Genomic DNA, 14257 nt, shown 5'->3' on the forward strand with positions numbered 1-14257 from the left:
GATTAGACATTTGAAAGACTGAATGCCTCAGGGGTATTTTAATTACAAATGAGATATTCAGAATGTTAAGGCTATTAGGAGCTATCGACACAAGCTGTAGGATAATGTAACGTACAAACTGATTGCCATGTTCTCATCATCGGACTTCTTCAACTTCCTTCATTTCAATAAGTAGTCTAAAAAGGCCTTATTGTACTATACAAACTGCCCTGCGAAAACAGTAGTAATTGAAGGCTGGGGCAAGCAAACTGTGAAACAAGTGCTGAAGAGATGCCTAGGAGCTCGGCTTTGGGGATTAATCAACATACATGGAAAAATGACAGTTACAATAATCTTACTATGGAAATAGGTCAGGGGGGGGGGAAATAAAAAGAGGGAGGACTTGCCTGATGTGTGTGTGTGCCTCTGTGCTTGCGTGTGTGTGTGTATGTGTGTCTCTGCGTGTGCGCGCGCGCGTGTGTGTGTGCGTGCATGCGCCTAATTCCAACACAAGCGGAGTGCAGAGGGCATTTGTGTCCGGTCCCAAGCCTGACAGTGATGTTAGAATTTGAGTGGGCTGGGATGGAGGATGGCGTCACTAGCTGCTGCGGCTGGTAAAATGGAGCAGGAAGAGGATTACACAGGAACCACATGTTCTCCTATCTGCCATCCATTGGCTTGTTCTGGACACTGCAGCCAGCTATGTGAAGGGAAGGAGGAAAGCTTTAACTGCATGTGTTTTGCAACCCAGCATTTCACAGACACACACGCGCCAGGGACACCAAATCCCCCTCTCGCCTGCAGGGATGCTGTCTATCAGGCTTCTGCTACCTCCCTTTTTTAGTCTTTTGCCCTTCGCTCCTTGTCTTTAACCCTGTGAGCCAATGTCGTACTCCGTAATCTGGCTACTCCAGCTACTGATACATTAGCTGTTCCTGCAGGTGGTGCCTCCATTTAAAAAAAAATGTTTTTATGTCGCAATATCCAGTGAGTATTTGTCGACCATGTCACGTTAACATGAGTAACAACATGGCCGTCAGTGAACAACATGGCCGTCAGTGAACAACATGGCCGTCAGTGAACAACATGGCCGTCAGTGAACAACATGGCCGTCAGTGAACAACATGGCCGTCAGTGAACAACATGGCCGCAGGTAGCAGGACTGAGTGGCCATTTTGAGTACCTACATCATGCCCTCCACTCTATCACTACAACCACTATCGACAGCTACAGCTGTCAGTGCTAAATAAAAATAACCCTCTTCCCACAAGTTCAGTGGGAATTTACAGCCTCCATGCAGATAACACGATTGAGTGGCCATTTTGAGTGTATGCCCTTCACTTTAACCACTTGCTATCTATCAAATAAATACAAGAAACCCACTTCCCACACGCTAGTTGGTTGGTTGGGTGGGAATTGAATGGCCTCCAGTGCGGCCGGCCGGCCAGAAATCTAACCACGGCAACTAGCGTTAATTGCTTTGAATCGAATTAATATCTGATATGGCGTATTAGCCTGGCACTTTAAACATCTAATACCGTCCTTCTTAATTACGATCTGTTTCATTTCCTCCCACTACATGTTGCTCTCAGGGGCTGATTAAAGAAATCTGTTGGCATTTAGCTTTTACAACCGTTCCAGCTACACGCACACACACACACACACACACACACACACACACACACACACACACACACACACACACACACACACACACACACACACACACACACACACACACACACACACACACACACACACACACACACACACACACACACTCGGCTCTGGCCGAGTGGCCAGGGTTAAGATGTCTTGAGGTTAAGGAGGGATAGCCGCAGACAGCTGCAGCATAGCCGTGTGAGAATACATGGCATCCCGTTGTGCGGTTACTTCATGTGTGTAAATTCAATGTGTTACTGTTTTTTTTTTGACATGACGCTCTACAGCTAGAAATAATATAGACTACACATTTATGTAGGTTCAACATCCTCCGAGGCTTGCAGCGTTGGGCCTCTGGGTGTTGAGTTTCAGGGCTGTAACTTTCAATTATTTTTTACCCGATGAAAAAGATGCTGAACCCCTGAAGGAGTAAACAGTGTGCATTCCTATAAGCCAATGTGAAGTCAGGGGAGGTTGTGATGGTGTGCAGAAAGGATTTGGGTCAGCAGTGAAGTGAACTCTGGGGTTTGGTGGGGGAGGGTTGGGTTGGCGGGGGGTTGGGTTGGGGGGGGGGGGCTAGACGATCGGTCCGGGGGTTTCTAGATATCCACAAACCTCACAACATCATAAATCCACATCTGGCTTTCTACAGGAGCTGGGATTTATGCCTCTCTAGCTTTAACTATGTGTATGTGAGGAACACTGTGGTATATACAATGCTAAATATTATGTCTCTCCTGAAATATTTGCTGCGATTTGAAAGAGTTGTTTAATTAATACAATTAATCAGATTAATTGATGATGATTTACAATGTACAATCTGGTTCCCTGAAAGGATGGGACAGATGTTTCATGTGTTCTTCTCTCCACAGGATGTTTTTTTTGTGTTGTTATTTTTAAACAGGCATGTACAGGGGCAGCTCTGGTCCTTTACATGTTAACAGAAAAATAATGCTTCCGTGTGTTGTTAGGTATTTATTTTGCATGATAGATACCATGCAAGCCAAAGCAGTGTGATGCTAATGCTAGGTATCTCTCTGCCTTCTCTTCCCTCCCCCCTGCTAACTCCTCAGCAGCCGTTCAGAGGAAACCAGGTGAGTTCTGTTTCTCAGATGAGACTCACATATGGAAGGAGGAGAGGACTCAATAGTTACAGGACACATTTTCAGACAGCACACACAGTACGGTGTACAGCAAGATAATAAAGTAACTACGAACGTAAGAAATATTACAATGTCCACATGCATCACAGACATTGCAACTATAAACTGGTCTATCAATAGGCCTGTAGAAATCAACGTGATTAACATTTTTGCAGCGTAGTCGTGCCTGATGCTTCTACCACATTTTGTTCTAAACATGAAGCTTTTCCATGCCCTACGGAAAGCTTTGTTTTCAGTGTTGATAGCCATGCTTTGCCTTTATAGCGAAGCATGCCTGATCACAATGCAGCAGTATTGGTGTGTTCTTATACTCTCTGTCTCTCCGTCTCGCCTTCTTCTTCTCCCTCAAGGCTTAGCACATCTGAAGGCATCTGAGTCAGGTACGATCTCTTCTTTTCTCTCCCCTCGCCTGCTTTGGGGTCAGATTGAGTGTGTGTGTTTCTCTGTGCACTGCCCCTTCACAGCCACGTCTCCTCTACCTGTCAGTGTGTGTCAGTGTGCTCTGCTGTCATCGTAGTGTTGCAGGGGAGGATGGAGCTGCACGGCATGTCCTGATCATACCGTGCCCCCTCCCGTGCCTCCCGTGCCCCCTCCCGTGCCTCCTGTGCCCCCTCCCATGCCTCCTGTGCCCCCTCCCATGCCCCTTCCCCAGGTTTCTCTGTATTACATAATGGTGTGTTGGCTCACTGCTGTGTCTAACAGTCTAACATGCAGTGGCAACATCTGCTCTTCCTACTCTAGCCTGACCTCAGCAGATAATGACTGTGTGTGTGTGTGTGTGTGTGTGTGTGTGTGTGTGTGTGTGTGTGTGTGTGTGTGTGTGTGTGTGTGTGTGTGTGTGTGTGTGTGTGTGTGTGTGTGTGTGTGTGTGTGTGTGTGTGTGTGTGTGTGTGTGTGTGTGAGAGAGAGAGAGAGAGAAAGTGTGTGCACGTGTATGTGAATGCTTCCTCCATATGTGTGTGTGCGTGTGTGTGTATTGCAGTTCAGGGGGAGATAGGAGAATGCTGCTCTGCCTGGACTCTGGCCTAACAACACAGTCCCACACTACAAGATTCTCCCGTCACCCCCCATCCCTGTCAGCCTCACACATGTATGAGCTGGCAAGCAGTTAGTGGCACATGAAATATACAGGCTCCTAGTCCACTCTGGTGCTATGTGAGTAGACATGGAGCAGGATGATCCTAGCATGATGCAGCTGATGCAGTTTATACAGGGTCACTGTGACTTGGCCCTGAACATGAGAGCACTTAGGGGGACGCTACGTGGCATGGAGAGAGAGACACGTGTGTGTGTGTGTGTGTGTGTGTGTGTGTGTGTGTGTGTGTGTGTGTGTGTGTGTGTGTGTGTGTGTGTGTGTGTGTGTGTGTGTGTGTGTGTGTGTGTGTGTGTGTGTGTGTGTGTGTGTGTGTGTGTGTGTGTGTGTGTGTGTGTGTGTGTGTGTCTTTCATTGGAATGCATCTACCACTCTGACTATGATCTGTTGACATGCATGTTACTCAATGCTTGGCAGGGGGTGCAGACGTTGGTGGTTCTTACTCCCTTACTTATTGCCTTCTAGATGAATAACACTAGTTCAAGCCTCCTTTTTTTCTCCTTTCTTTCCTGCCCTCCTCTCAACTCGGGACGCCACTCTCCCGCTCTTCCTCTATGGATCCCTTCTTCTGCGTATCTATAGGTAGAAACAAAGGTACAGAGCTCTTTTCCTTACTAACTCTTCTGTACTTTACTGTTCCCTTCTGTTCTCTACTGTACTCTACTGTTCCCTTCTGTTCTCTACTGTGCTCTACTGTATTCTAGTGTACTTTACTGTTCCCTTCTGTACTCTACTGTTCTCTGCTGTTCTCTACTGTTCCCTTCTGTACTCTACTGTTCTCTGCTGTTCTCTACTGTTCTCTGCTGTTCTCTACTGTTCTCTGCTGTTCTCTGCTGTTCTCTGCTCTACTGTTCTCTGCTGTTCTCTACTGTGCTCTACTGTTCTCTGCCGTTCTCTACTGTTCGATACTGTTCTCTACTGTTCTCTGCTGTTCTCTACTGTTCCCTGCTGTTCTCTACCATTCCCTTCTGTTCTCTGCTGTTCTCTACTGTTCCCTGCTGTTCTCTACTGTTCCCTTCTGTTCTCTACTGTTCCCTTCTGTTCTCTACTGTTCTCTACTGATCTCTACTGTTCTCTACTGTACTCTACTGTTTCCTTCTGTACTCTACTGTATTCTACTGTACTCTACTGTTCCCTTCTGGTCTCTACTGTTCTCTACTGTATTCTACTGTACTCTACTGTTCTCTACTGCTCTCTACTGTTCTCTACTGTTCATTACTGTATTCTACTGTTCCCTACTGTTCTCTGCTGTTCTCTACTGTTCTCTACTGTACTCTGCTGTTCTCTACTGTACTCTGCTGTTCTCTACTGTATTCTACTGTTCTCTACTGTACTCTACTGTTCTCTACTGTACTCTGCTGTTCTCTACTGTACTCTGCTGTTCTCTACTGTATGACCGGGGAGCTGTCTGATTCCTACAGCTTGTTAATGACGTTGTAGAAGGCTGTCAGAAACACAGTTGACTGTATGGCGTGTGAGTGAGGGTGTGCATGTTATTGTACAGTACTGTACCACTGAGGTGTAAGTTTTCATCTGATCTGTTTCACTTCACTGTGTCCTTCAGCTCAACAGTAGTTGATTGGAATACTTGACCTGACATTTGGCTTCATAAAACTGACGTCAGAGTGAAGGATTATTGGCATAGTAAAAAGTCATGGTTTGGTTTCTACCACACATTATTATTGTAAGTCATAGTTTCTGTGCATAGTGATTTGTAAGACTTATTTTATAATTGATACAAAACCATGTGTTACAGTGTGTATGCCTCCGGACAAATTTTGTGTTAAATTAAATTCAAAATTATACATTTCAACTTATTCCTGTTCGGAGGGAAACCCTGTATGGTTTTATTAATATACAGATTGACTGAATGAATATACACGTTGACTGAATTAATGTACACATTGAATACCCATATGTTCTGCTGTGATGAGGGAATCTGCTTTTAGCCAAGTACATTATATCAATGTATGCTGTATTCTGCCGTAGACAGCTGCTTCCCCAGCTCACCTTATTTCCAAATGGGAGAGTTCACATAGTGGTGACTGCTCATACAAGGCTTAGTAAGGATGGGGGGGCGAGGGGGATGGGGAGGTGTGGAGAAGAGGTGTAGGGGGGCTGACTAGAATGAAATGAAGAGGGATAGGACCATACGACAACGATGGTGACATAGAAGAGAATTGGAGGAACTTGTCACGGAATGCTGTGGATGGTTCCATTCATTTCAAATTCTCACCCAGGGTTATTGTACTTCCTTCTGGAATGTCTCCAAAGGAAATGTGAGATTCTTGACATCATTCACCTAACTATACGTGTGCACGTGGCAGAGTGTGAGAGAGGCTAAAGAGAGATTTGTGACCTGTTGCCACCAGAAAAGGGCAACCAGTGAAGAACAAACACCATTGTAAATAAAAACCCATATTTATGTTTATTTCTTTTCCCTTTTGTACTTTAACTATTTGCACATCGTTACAACACTGTGTTGAGAGAGAGACAAACAGACAGACAGACAGACAGAAAGACAGACAGACAGACAGACAGACAGACAGACAGACAGACAGACAGACAGACAGACAGACAGACAGACAGACAGACAGACAGACAGACAGACAGACAGACAGACAGACAGACAGACAGACAGACAGACAGACAGACAGACAGACAGACAGACAGTGAGAGTGATTTGTTGGAGGGACGGTATAACTCCCAGGGACAGTCAGTCAGCTATCTTTGTGCGTCAGCCAGTTTGTCAAGGCCAGCCATCTCTAATGTGAATATGGAGCAGAAAGAGTACCTTGTCTTGTTATTCACAGTCACATCTGGGCTAGCACAAATACAGGACAGTTAGCCCAGCCTGATGGCAGCTAGTCAACCAGAGCTCTGCTCCAGTTAGCATCAAGAATATGTGGTCCACTGGGGTCACCAATGCGAAAATGTAGGCTATGCACTCACTATAGTCAATTGCTTTGGATGAAAGTGTCAGCTATATTAGCATGTTTATATTAGCAACATGCTAGCACCCTGGTGCAAGTCAAACATAGTTGTGCTCCAGTTAGCAAAATGCTAACATGCTAACAGCCTAATCAAAGACTTTTAAAACTAACCCAAGATAGACCACAGCCTGTCGTTTCCAATGGGAACAAATTAGTCATAATGGTCAGAACAAGCAAGGAGGTGGGCAGAGCCAAGCACCAGCTAGCGAGATCCTATTGGCGCATTCTAGCAAGCATTTGCATATTTTCGTTAGGGAACGCCGACTCTGTAAAGTGTGTGTACTGTATGTAATAACTCAATTCGCCTTTGCTCTCCTTCTAAACAATGCCATTTTTTTAAACTTTGGCAAAGGGTACATTGTACAAAACTTAGTCCACTCTACTTGTAAAATACTGTAGTTTTGGGAACAGAACAGAAAACCGTATTGAGATCAAATGTTTAATTGATGAGAAAATTGGCAGAATGTCGTCCAAAATCCTTCTTGTTCCATCTTCTCCCACTGCCAGCTGCTATATTCGGTAGCGAGTGGAAACGCCAAGCGGATGCTTCACATTTATACATCCGGTGAAATATCTGGCTCATTGTTCTATCTGTGGCCTGATGGTGATGGCAGTCAACCAGAGTTAGCGCTGTGCCCCACTTATCAACATGCTCCAGTTAGCTAGCTGCGGGGCTACTGTTAGTTAGCATGTGCCCACTGCCCCAGCCAGCATCTTGGCATATGCTGCTATAGCACTGGCTAAAGGTCAAATGACACTCTGGTTCATGGCAGTCCATGCATGGACTGGCCCATTATTTGCTCATTGACTTGTGACAGTATAATAATCCACATTACAGTATCTTCATTAGGAAAGACAGATTTCTATTTGCTTTAGAAAAGCTGTGTCCACCAGAGAATCCAGCGTAAGACTCTTGCCGCCAGGGGAAAACTGTGGTTGTGTGATTTCAGCAGGCAGCCCTCTGGCTGAGGTCCTATCCAGACTGTTGTAAAGACAGAGGAGGAGTAGACTGAGGACTCCCTGGAGAGAAAGGCGGTGGAATAAGACCCTGAGAAGAGGGAGGGAGGGAGGTAGGGAGGCAGGTAGGGAGGGAGGGAGGGAAGTAGGGAGGTAGGTAGGTAGGTAGGGAGGGAGGGAGGGAGGGAGGGAGGGAAGTAGGGAGGTAGGTAGGGAGGGAGGGAGGGAGGGAGGGAAGTAGGGAGGGAGGGAGGGAGGGAGGGAGGGAGGGAGGGAGGTATCCCATCAGAGCATGATTATTAAGGGGTCAACTACTGCTGTGTCTGCTCATCTGTTCCTCTCATCCCAACCCTCTCACATCTCTGTCTCAGTGGGAGTTAGGAAGAGGGTTAGGGTTCAGTCTCCATAGCCTACTCTCAGTGAGCAGTCGGTCTGATGGTGTCTGTCTGATGCTGTAAGCCTCTGATGCTAGCTCCCAGCTACAGTAACACCAGGATGAAAATATGCCTTTCCCTTACTTTTCCCATGTGCTGTTTTTCCTCTCCTATCCTCTCCTCTTTCCCATCCTTTCCTCCTCACCTCTCCTCCTCTCCTCCCTGCATACTCTCATCTCCTCCTCCACCCTCCTCTCCTCTCCCCCACTTCTCCCTCCATACTCTCTTCTCTTCTCCACCCCTATCCTCCTCTCCTCCTCACCTCTCCTCCTCTCCTCCCTGCATACTCTCATCTCCTCACCCACCCTCCTCTCCTCTCCCTCACTTCTCCCTCCATACTCTCTTCTCTTCTCCACCCCTACCCTCCTCTCCTCCTCACCTCTCCTCCTCTCTTCCTCTCCTCCCTCCATAGTCCTGTCTCCTCCCCTCCTCCCCTACCCTCCTCTCCTCTCCCCCACTTCTCCCTCTATACTCTCTTCTCCACCCCTATCCTCCTCTCCTCCTCACCTCTCCTCCTCTCTTCCTCTTCCCTCCCTCCATAGTCCTGTCTCCTCCCCTCCTCCCCTACCCTCCTCTCCTCCTCACCTCTCATCCTCTCCTCCCTCCATAGTCTTGTCTCCTCCCCTCCCCTCCTCCCCTCCCCTTCTTCCCTCCCCTTCTCTCCTCCTCTTCTCCCTCCATACTCTCGTCTCACTCCTGACCTCTGTGATCAACCGAGCAAAACTGATTCCCTCTTTTTCATGGATTATGAGTGCGTCAGCGGTTACGCAATCCAGGGAGTAATAGAAGGAGAATGAGGAAAGAGAGAGCTAAAGAGAGAGGGGGATAGGGAGCAGAGGAAAGGGGGAGGAGAGAGAGTGAGAAGGAGAGACAGACCGAGAGAGAGGCAAGGAAGGGAGAGAGAAAGAGCTAATGAGGAGGAGGAGTGAATATGTGTCTGTCACATTTGGCCGATGTTGTTTGCCTTGGTACAGCATCACAGCAGGATTACTGCTGCTGGTTAAGCCAGTGTCAAAACAAAACCCTTTTAATCTGTTAACACAAAATGGCTGCCTCTTTATTGGCTTACCGTATCAGTTTAAAAAATGACGCATACTGTATAGCATACAGCTGTAATATGTGTAATAATGTAGTAAAGGCACATACAACACAGTCAGCAAATAAAGGTTGTTAAGTAACAACTGGTTGTGTAAGAGCTGGTGTATAGGTGCTGATTGAGGAGTGCACATTGACTAAATGCATAATTCAATAAATTGCAGTGCAGATCACAACTACCAATACATTTTCTTGGTCCGGATATCTGAATGCTCTCTATGGTGCAAAGATTCACAAGTCACAAAGCATTTCACATATCAGGATGTATTATTGAAAAAAATATACAGTATGTAAAACCAAGGAAATAACATTATACCCAACGTGAGTATAAAAATGGAGATGGGAAGATTTTGGAAAGGGATTGTGAGAATGTAAGCTCCGGCAGTTGGTTGTAGGTGTGCATTGTGTGATTTTCTTTCTGACATGTGTTGATGTGATGTGTGCAGTCAGGCAGAGCTGTTCACACCGTGGAGACAGAGAGAGGGTAAACACACATGGCATGCTATGCCAGCAGAGTGGCATAGTGCAAAGAATGGCATCCTCTACTATTCACTGTACTGTGTCTCTGTCTGTCTGTCTGTCTGTCTGTCTGTCTATCTGTCTGTCTGTCTGTCTGTCTGTCTGTCTGTCTGTCTGTCTGTCTGTCTGTCTGTCTGTCTGTCTGTCTGTCTGTCTGTCTGTCTGTCTGTCTGTCTGTCTGTCTGTCTGTCTGTCTGTCTCTGTCTCTGTCTCTGTCTCTGTCTCTGTCTCTGTCTCTGTCTCTGTCTCTGTCTCTGTCTCTGTCTCTGTCTGTGCCTCTGTCTATCTCTGTCTCTGTCTCTGTCTGTCTCTCGCTCGCTCTCTCTCTCGCTTTCTCCCTCTCTCGTCCTCTCTCTCTTTCTCCCTCTCTCGTTCTCTCTCCCATTTCTCTCCATCTGTCGGTCTGACCTGTTAGTGTGTCCCTCGCTGATGACATCATAACCTTTGACCCCCTCCCTGCTGGGGAGTTTGATACAACACAGCAGACTGTGTCATCTGTCAAAATGTCTGACAAACTGCTTTTTAAAAATCTTTTGAAGTCTATGTGTTGAACCTTGTATCGCCATGTTTTAACAGTTTGCTCACATAGAACTTATCTTTTTCCACATTCAGGCAGAGTGTCATAAAAAGGATGATCACTTGTTGTAAACATACTGTATCATAGCAAGTACAAACATAAATATTGAAAGTATTGATGCAGTAGCTCGTGAATGTGATTTTGGCAAACATACTGTAAGCCTATTCATGCAGAATATTTTAACATTCTGTCATACATTCTAAAACATAAAACATGAAGAATTTCCAACATGAAGAATGGTCCAATCCACTAACTCTGCAACCCCATCTAGATGAGAAATGGACCGTTCCACATAGCATGCAAATGCCCTTGCGCTAGCTGAGCCATTATGCAGATGATATGCAAATGGGGCCACCCGATTGTGGTTGTGCTCAGGGTGCATCGAGTGAGCACCGCACTCAGGGAGGATAATCAACCACTGATCATTGTTAGCAATAAAGAGGGTGTGCAGCCGTCTGTGCAGAGAAGCTGCTCTGCTCGCTGGCTGAGAAAATAACTGAACATTAGTGTGTGTGTGTGTGTCTGTCTTTTGGTGTGTCTGGTTGTGTGTGTGTGTGTGCGTCAGTGTATATCTCTGTGTCTCAGTGTGTGTGAGCTTCTCCTTTGTAGTCATTCTTAAAGAAGAGACTGTTGATTACGAGGTGTTTCAGATCATAACATTACCAGCATCACAGTAGTGTATGTCTGATTGCAGTGGCAGGTACTATGGGAGCTGCTGTTTCAGTTCTTTAGTCTGTTCAGTCATAGTGCTTCTCCAGTGATGTAGCTATAAAATATGTGCTATAGGACATTAACATGGCTCACTGAGAGGAGAGGAGAGAAGAAGAGCAGATGTGAAGAGAGGAGAGGAGAGGTCCATGTTGCTCAGTTGGTAGACCATGGCACTTGCAACGCCAGGGTTGTCGGTTCAATTCTCATGGGGGACCAGTACAAAAAAATTAAGAAACTGTATGCACTCACTCAGTGGTGGTTCTAGCATGTATGGCTCACTGGGTGAACCTAGCCCCCCCCACAAATAAAAAACAACTGTAATTTTTGAATGAGTAGGTGTGTCCAAACTTTTGACTGGTAGTGTATGTCCATTATCTTTCAACATACTTTCTATTTGGGTTTAGGTGTTTAAGTTAAAACTGAAAGTGTTTTTCAATCCTCGGAATGTATTTCACATTTGTGTTTATTTGTGTTTTTACAATGCAGAAAACATGTCACCCCGCGAGCCACCTGGACCCCTACCGTGACCCACAAGTGGGTCCCAACCCACAGTTTGGGAACCATTGTGCTAATGACTACAATGTCAAAATGTAGGAGAGTAGAGACCCGGTGTAGTCTTTACATAACAGCTACATGTTGAAGACATACTTCACCTACTCTTGTCCTCCAGTGATCCCTCTCTCTCACCCTTTCACTGTCTCTCACAGTCTCTCTCCCTTTCACTGTCTCTCACAGTCTCTCTCTCTCTCACAGTCTCTCACAGTCTCTCTCTCTCTCACAGTCTCTCACAGTCTCTCTCTCTCTCACAGTCTCTCACAGTCTCTCTCTCTCTCACAGTCTCTCACAGTCTCTCTCTCTCTCACAGTCTCGCACAGTCTCTCTCTCTCTCACAGTCTCTCACAGTCTCTCTCTCTCTCACAGTCTCTCACAGTCTCTCTCTCTCTCTCACAGTCTCTCACAGTCTCTCTCTCTCTCACAGTCTCTCACAGTCTCTCTCTCTCTCACAGTCTCTCACAGTCTCTCTCTCTCTCACAGTCTCTCACAGTCTCTCACAGTTTCTCACAGTCTCTCACAGTCTCTCACAGTCTCTCTCTCTCTCACAGTCTCTCACAGTCTCTCACAGTCTCTCACTCTCCCCCTTTCACTCTCTCACTCTCTCCCTTTCACTCTCTCACAGTCTCTCTCTCTCTCACAGTCTCTCACTCTCTCCCTTTCACTCTCTCACTCTCTCCCTTTCACTCTCTCACAGTCTCTCTCACATTCTCCCTCACAGTCTCTCTCTCTCTCTCTCTCTCTCTCTCTCTCTCTCTCTCTCTCTCTCTCTCTCTCTCTCTCTCTCTCACAGTCTCTCTCACAGTCTCTCTCACAGTCTCTCTCACAGTCTCTCTCTCTCTCTCTCTCTCTCTCTCTCTCTCTCTCTCTCTCTCTCTCTCTCTCTCTCTCTCTCTCAGTTCAATTCAATTTGCTTTATTGGCATGACGCAACAATGTACATATTGCCAAAGCTTACTTTGGAGATTTACAATATTAACATAATTCAAATAATAATAATCACTAGCATCAACGGGACAACAGAAACATCAATAATCAAGGGGCAAAATAACCATACATTGAGCAATAACAATGGCATGTCAGACACCGTCCCTCATTTTATGGCGAGCAGCGATGTAGTGCACTGCCAACCCACATCTCTCCGCGTCCTCCAACTCTCATCAGAGAGGTCTTTGAAACCTTGAATAAGGGGAAATGACACTCTCTAATTGTTTTATATTTTTTAAATTTTGTCAGGAAATGCAGCTCTGTCTCAGGTTCTGCTGTGGTGCAGTGGTTGCACAGCCTTGCCTCTACAGGGAGCCAGGTTTTCCTGTGTCTACCCTTCTCAATGGCAAGGCTGTGCTCACTGAGCCTGTACTTTGTCAAGGTTTTTCTAAGGTTTTGATCAGTAACCATGGTCAAATAGTTTGCCATGGTGTACTGTCGATTTAGGGCCAGATAGCACTGCATTTTGCTTTGTGCATGTGCTTGTGTTTCTCAATAAGTCATGTAGTTTTGCTTTGATTGTGTTTTAATTTGTTTTATTCTGATTGATTGGATGTTCTGGTCCTGAGGCTTCAGTGTGTTAGTAGAACAGGTTTGTGAACTCAGTCCCAGGACCAGCTGGATGAGGTGATTCATTTCTTTGCTCAGCTCTTGGTATTGCAGGGCTTGGTAATGATATGAGAGGGGGGTCGCTGTATTGTAGATGTTTCCAAAACAGAATTACTATTTTTTGAGTTTTTATTATAAGTGTATATTGGCTTAATTCTGCCCTGCATGCATTGTTTGTAGTTTTCCCCTGGACATGCAGTGTTTCAATGGGGTGTTTGTCCCATTGGGTGAAATCATGTTTTGCAAGTGGACCCCACATTTTAATAGGTATTTAAATTTGTTTTTTAATAGCGTAGAATGCCTTGCGTGCTTTCTCTCTCAGTTCATTGACTGCCTCATTAAGGTGTCCAGTTGAGCTTATTTAAAATAACAGCCAATAGGCAATGGCGCCGGAGGGGATGGCTGCTGTTTTATTGGCTCCTAACCAACTGTGCTATTTTGTGTGTTTTTTCACATTGTTTATAACTTATTTTGGACATAACGTTGCTGCTACCATCTCTTATGACCGAAAAGAGCTTCTGGATATCAGAACAGCGATTACTCACCTCGAACAGGACAAAGATTTTTTCTTTAATGAGTCGGACAGAAGGATATACTGGTTCTCCGAGACCAGGCCCGAATTCCGTCATTCGCGTGAAGGAAATACGGAAAAACAGGGAGCGGAGATCGGGGTGCCTTGTTAGAATTTCTACCATCCGTTCTATTGGCCAATGTGCAATCACTGGAGAATAAACTGGATGATCTCCGTTTGAGACTATCTTACAAACAGGACATTAAAAACGGTAATATCTTATGTTTCACCGAATCGTGGCCGAACGGCGGCACTGAAAATATACATTTGGCTCTGTTTTCCGTGCATCGGCAGGACAGCTACGTCTGGAAAGATGAGGGGTGGGGTGTGTGTCTATTTGTCAATAACAGCTCGTG

The 14257-nt window shown here is 45.8% G+C and overlaps 1 protein-coding gene across 1 annotated transcript in view; it reads left to right on the forward strand.

Moving 5' to 3' along the window:
• Positions 1-14257, forward strand: part of LOC139555874 (neurexin-3b-like) — a 112848-nt gene that overhangs the window by 16430 nt on the left and 82161 nt on the right. The window contains exons 3-4 of the mRNA XM_071369242.1: positions 2715-2735; positions 3155-3184. Of these exons, the coding sequence (XP_071225343.1) occupies positions 2715-2735; positions 3155-3184 (51 nt within the window). The remainder of the gene's footprint in view (positions 1-2714; positions 2736-3154; positions 3185-14257) is intronic.

Source organism: Salvelinus alpinus, chromosome 27 (assembly GCF_045679555.1).
Source record: "Salvelinus alpinus chromosome 27, SLU_Salpinus.1, whole genome shotgun sequence".
In the NCBI taxonomy this organism is placed as follows: domain Eukaryota; kingdom Metazoa; phylum Chordata; class Actinopteri; order Salmoniformes; family Salmonidae; genus Salvelinus; species Salvelinus alpinus.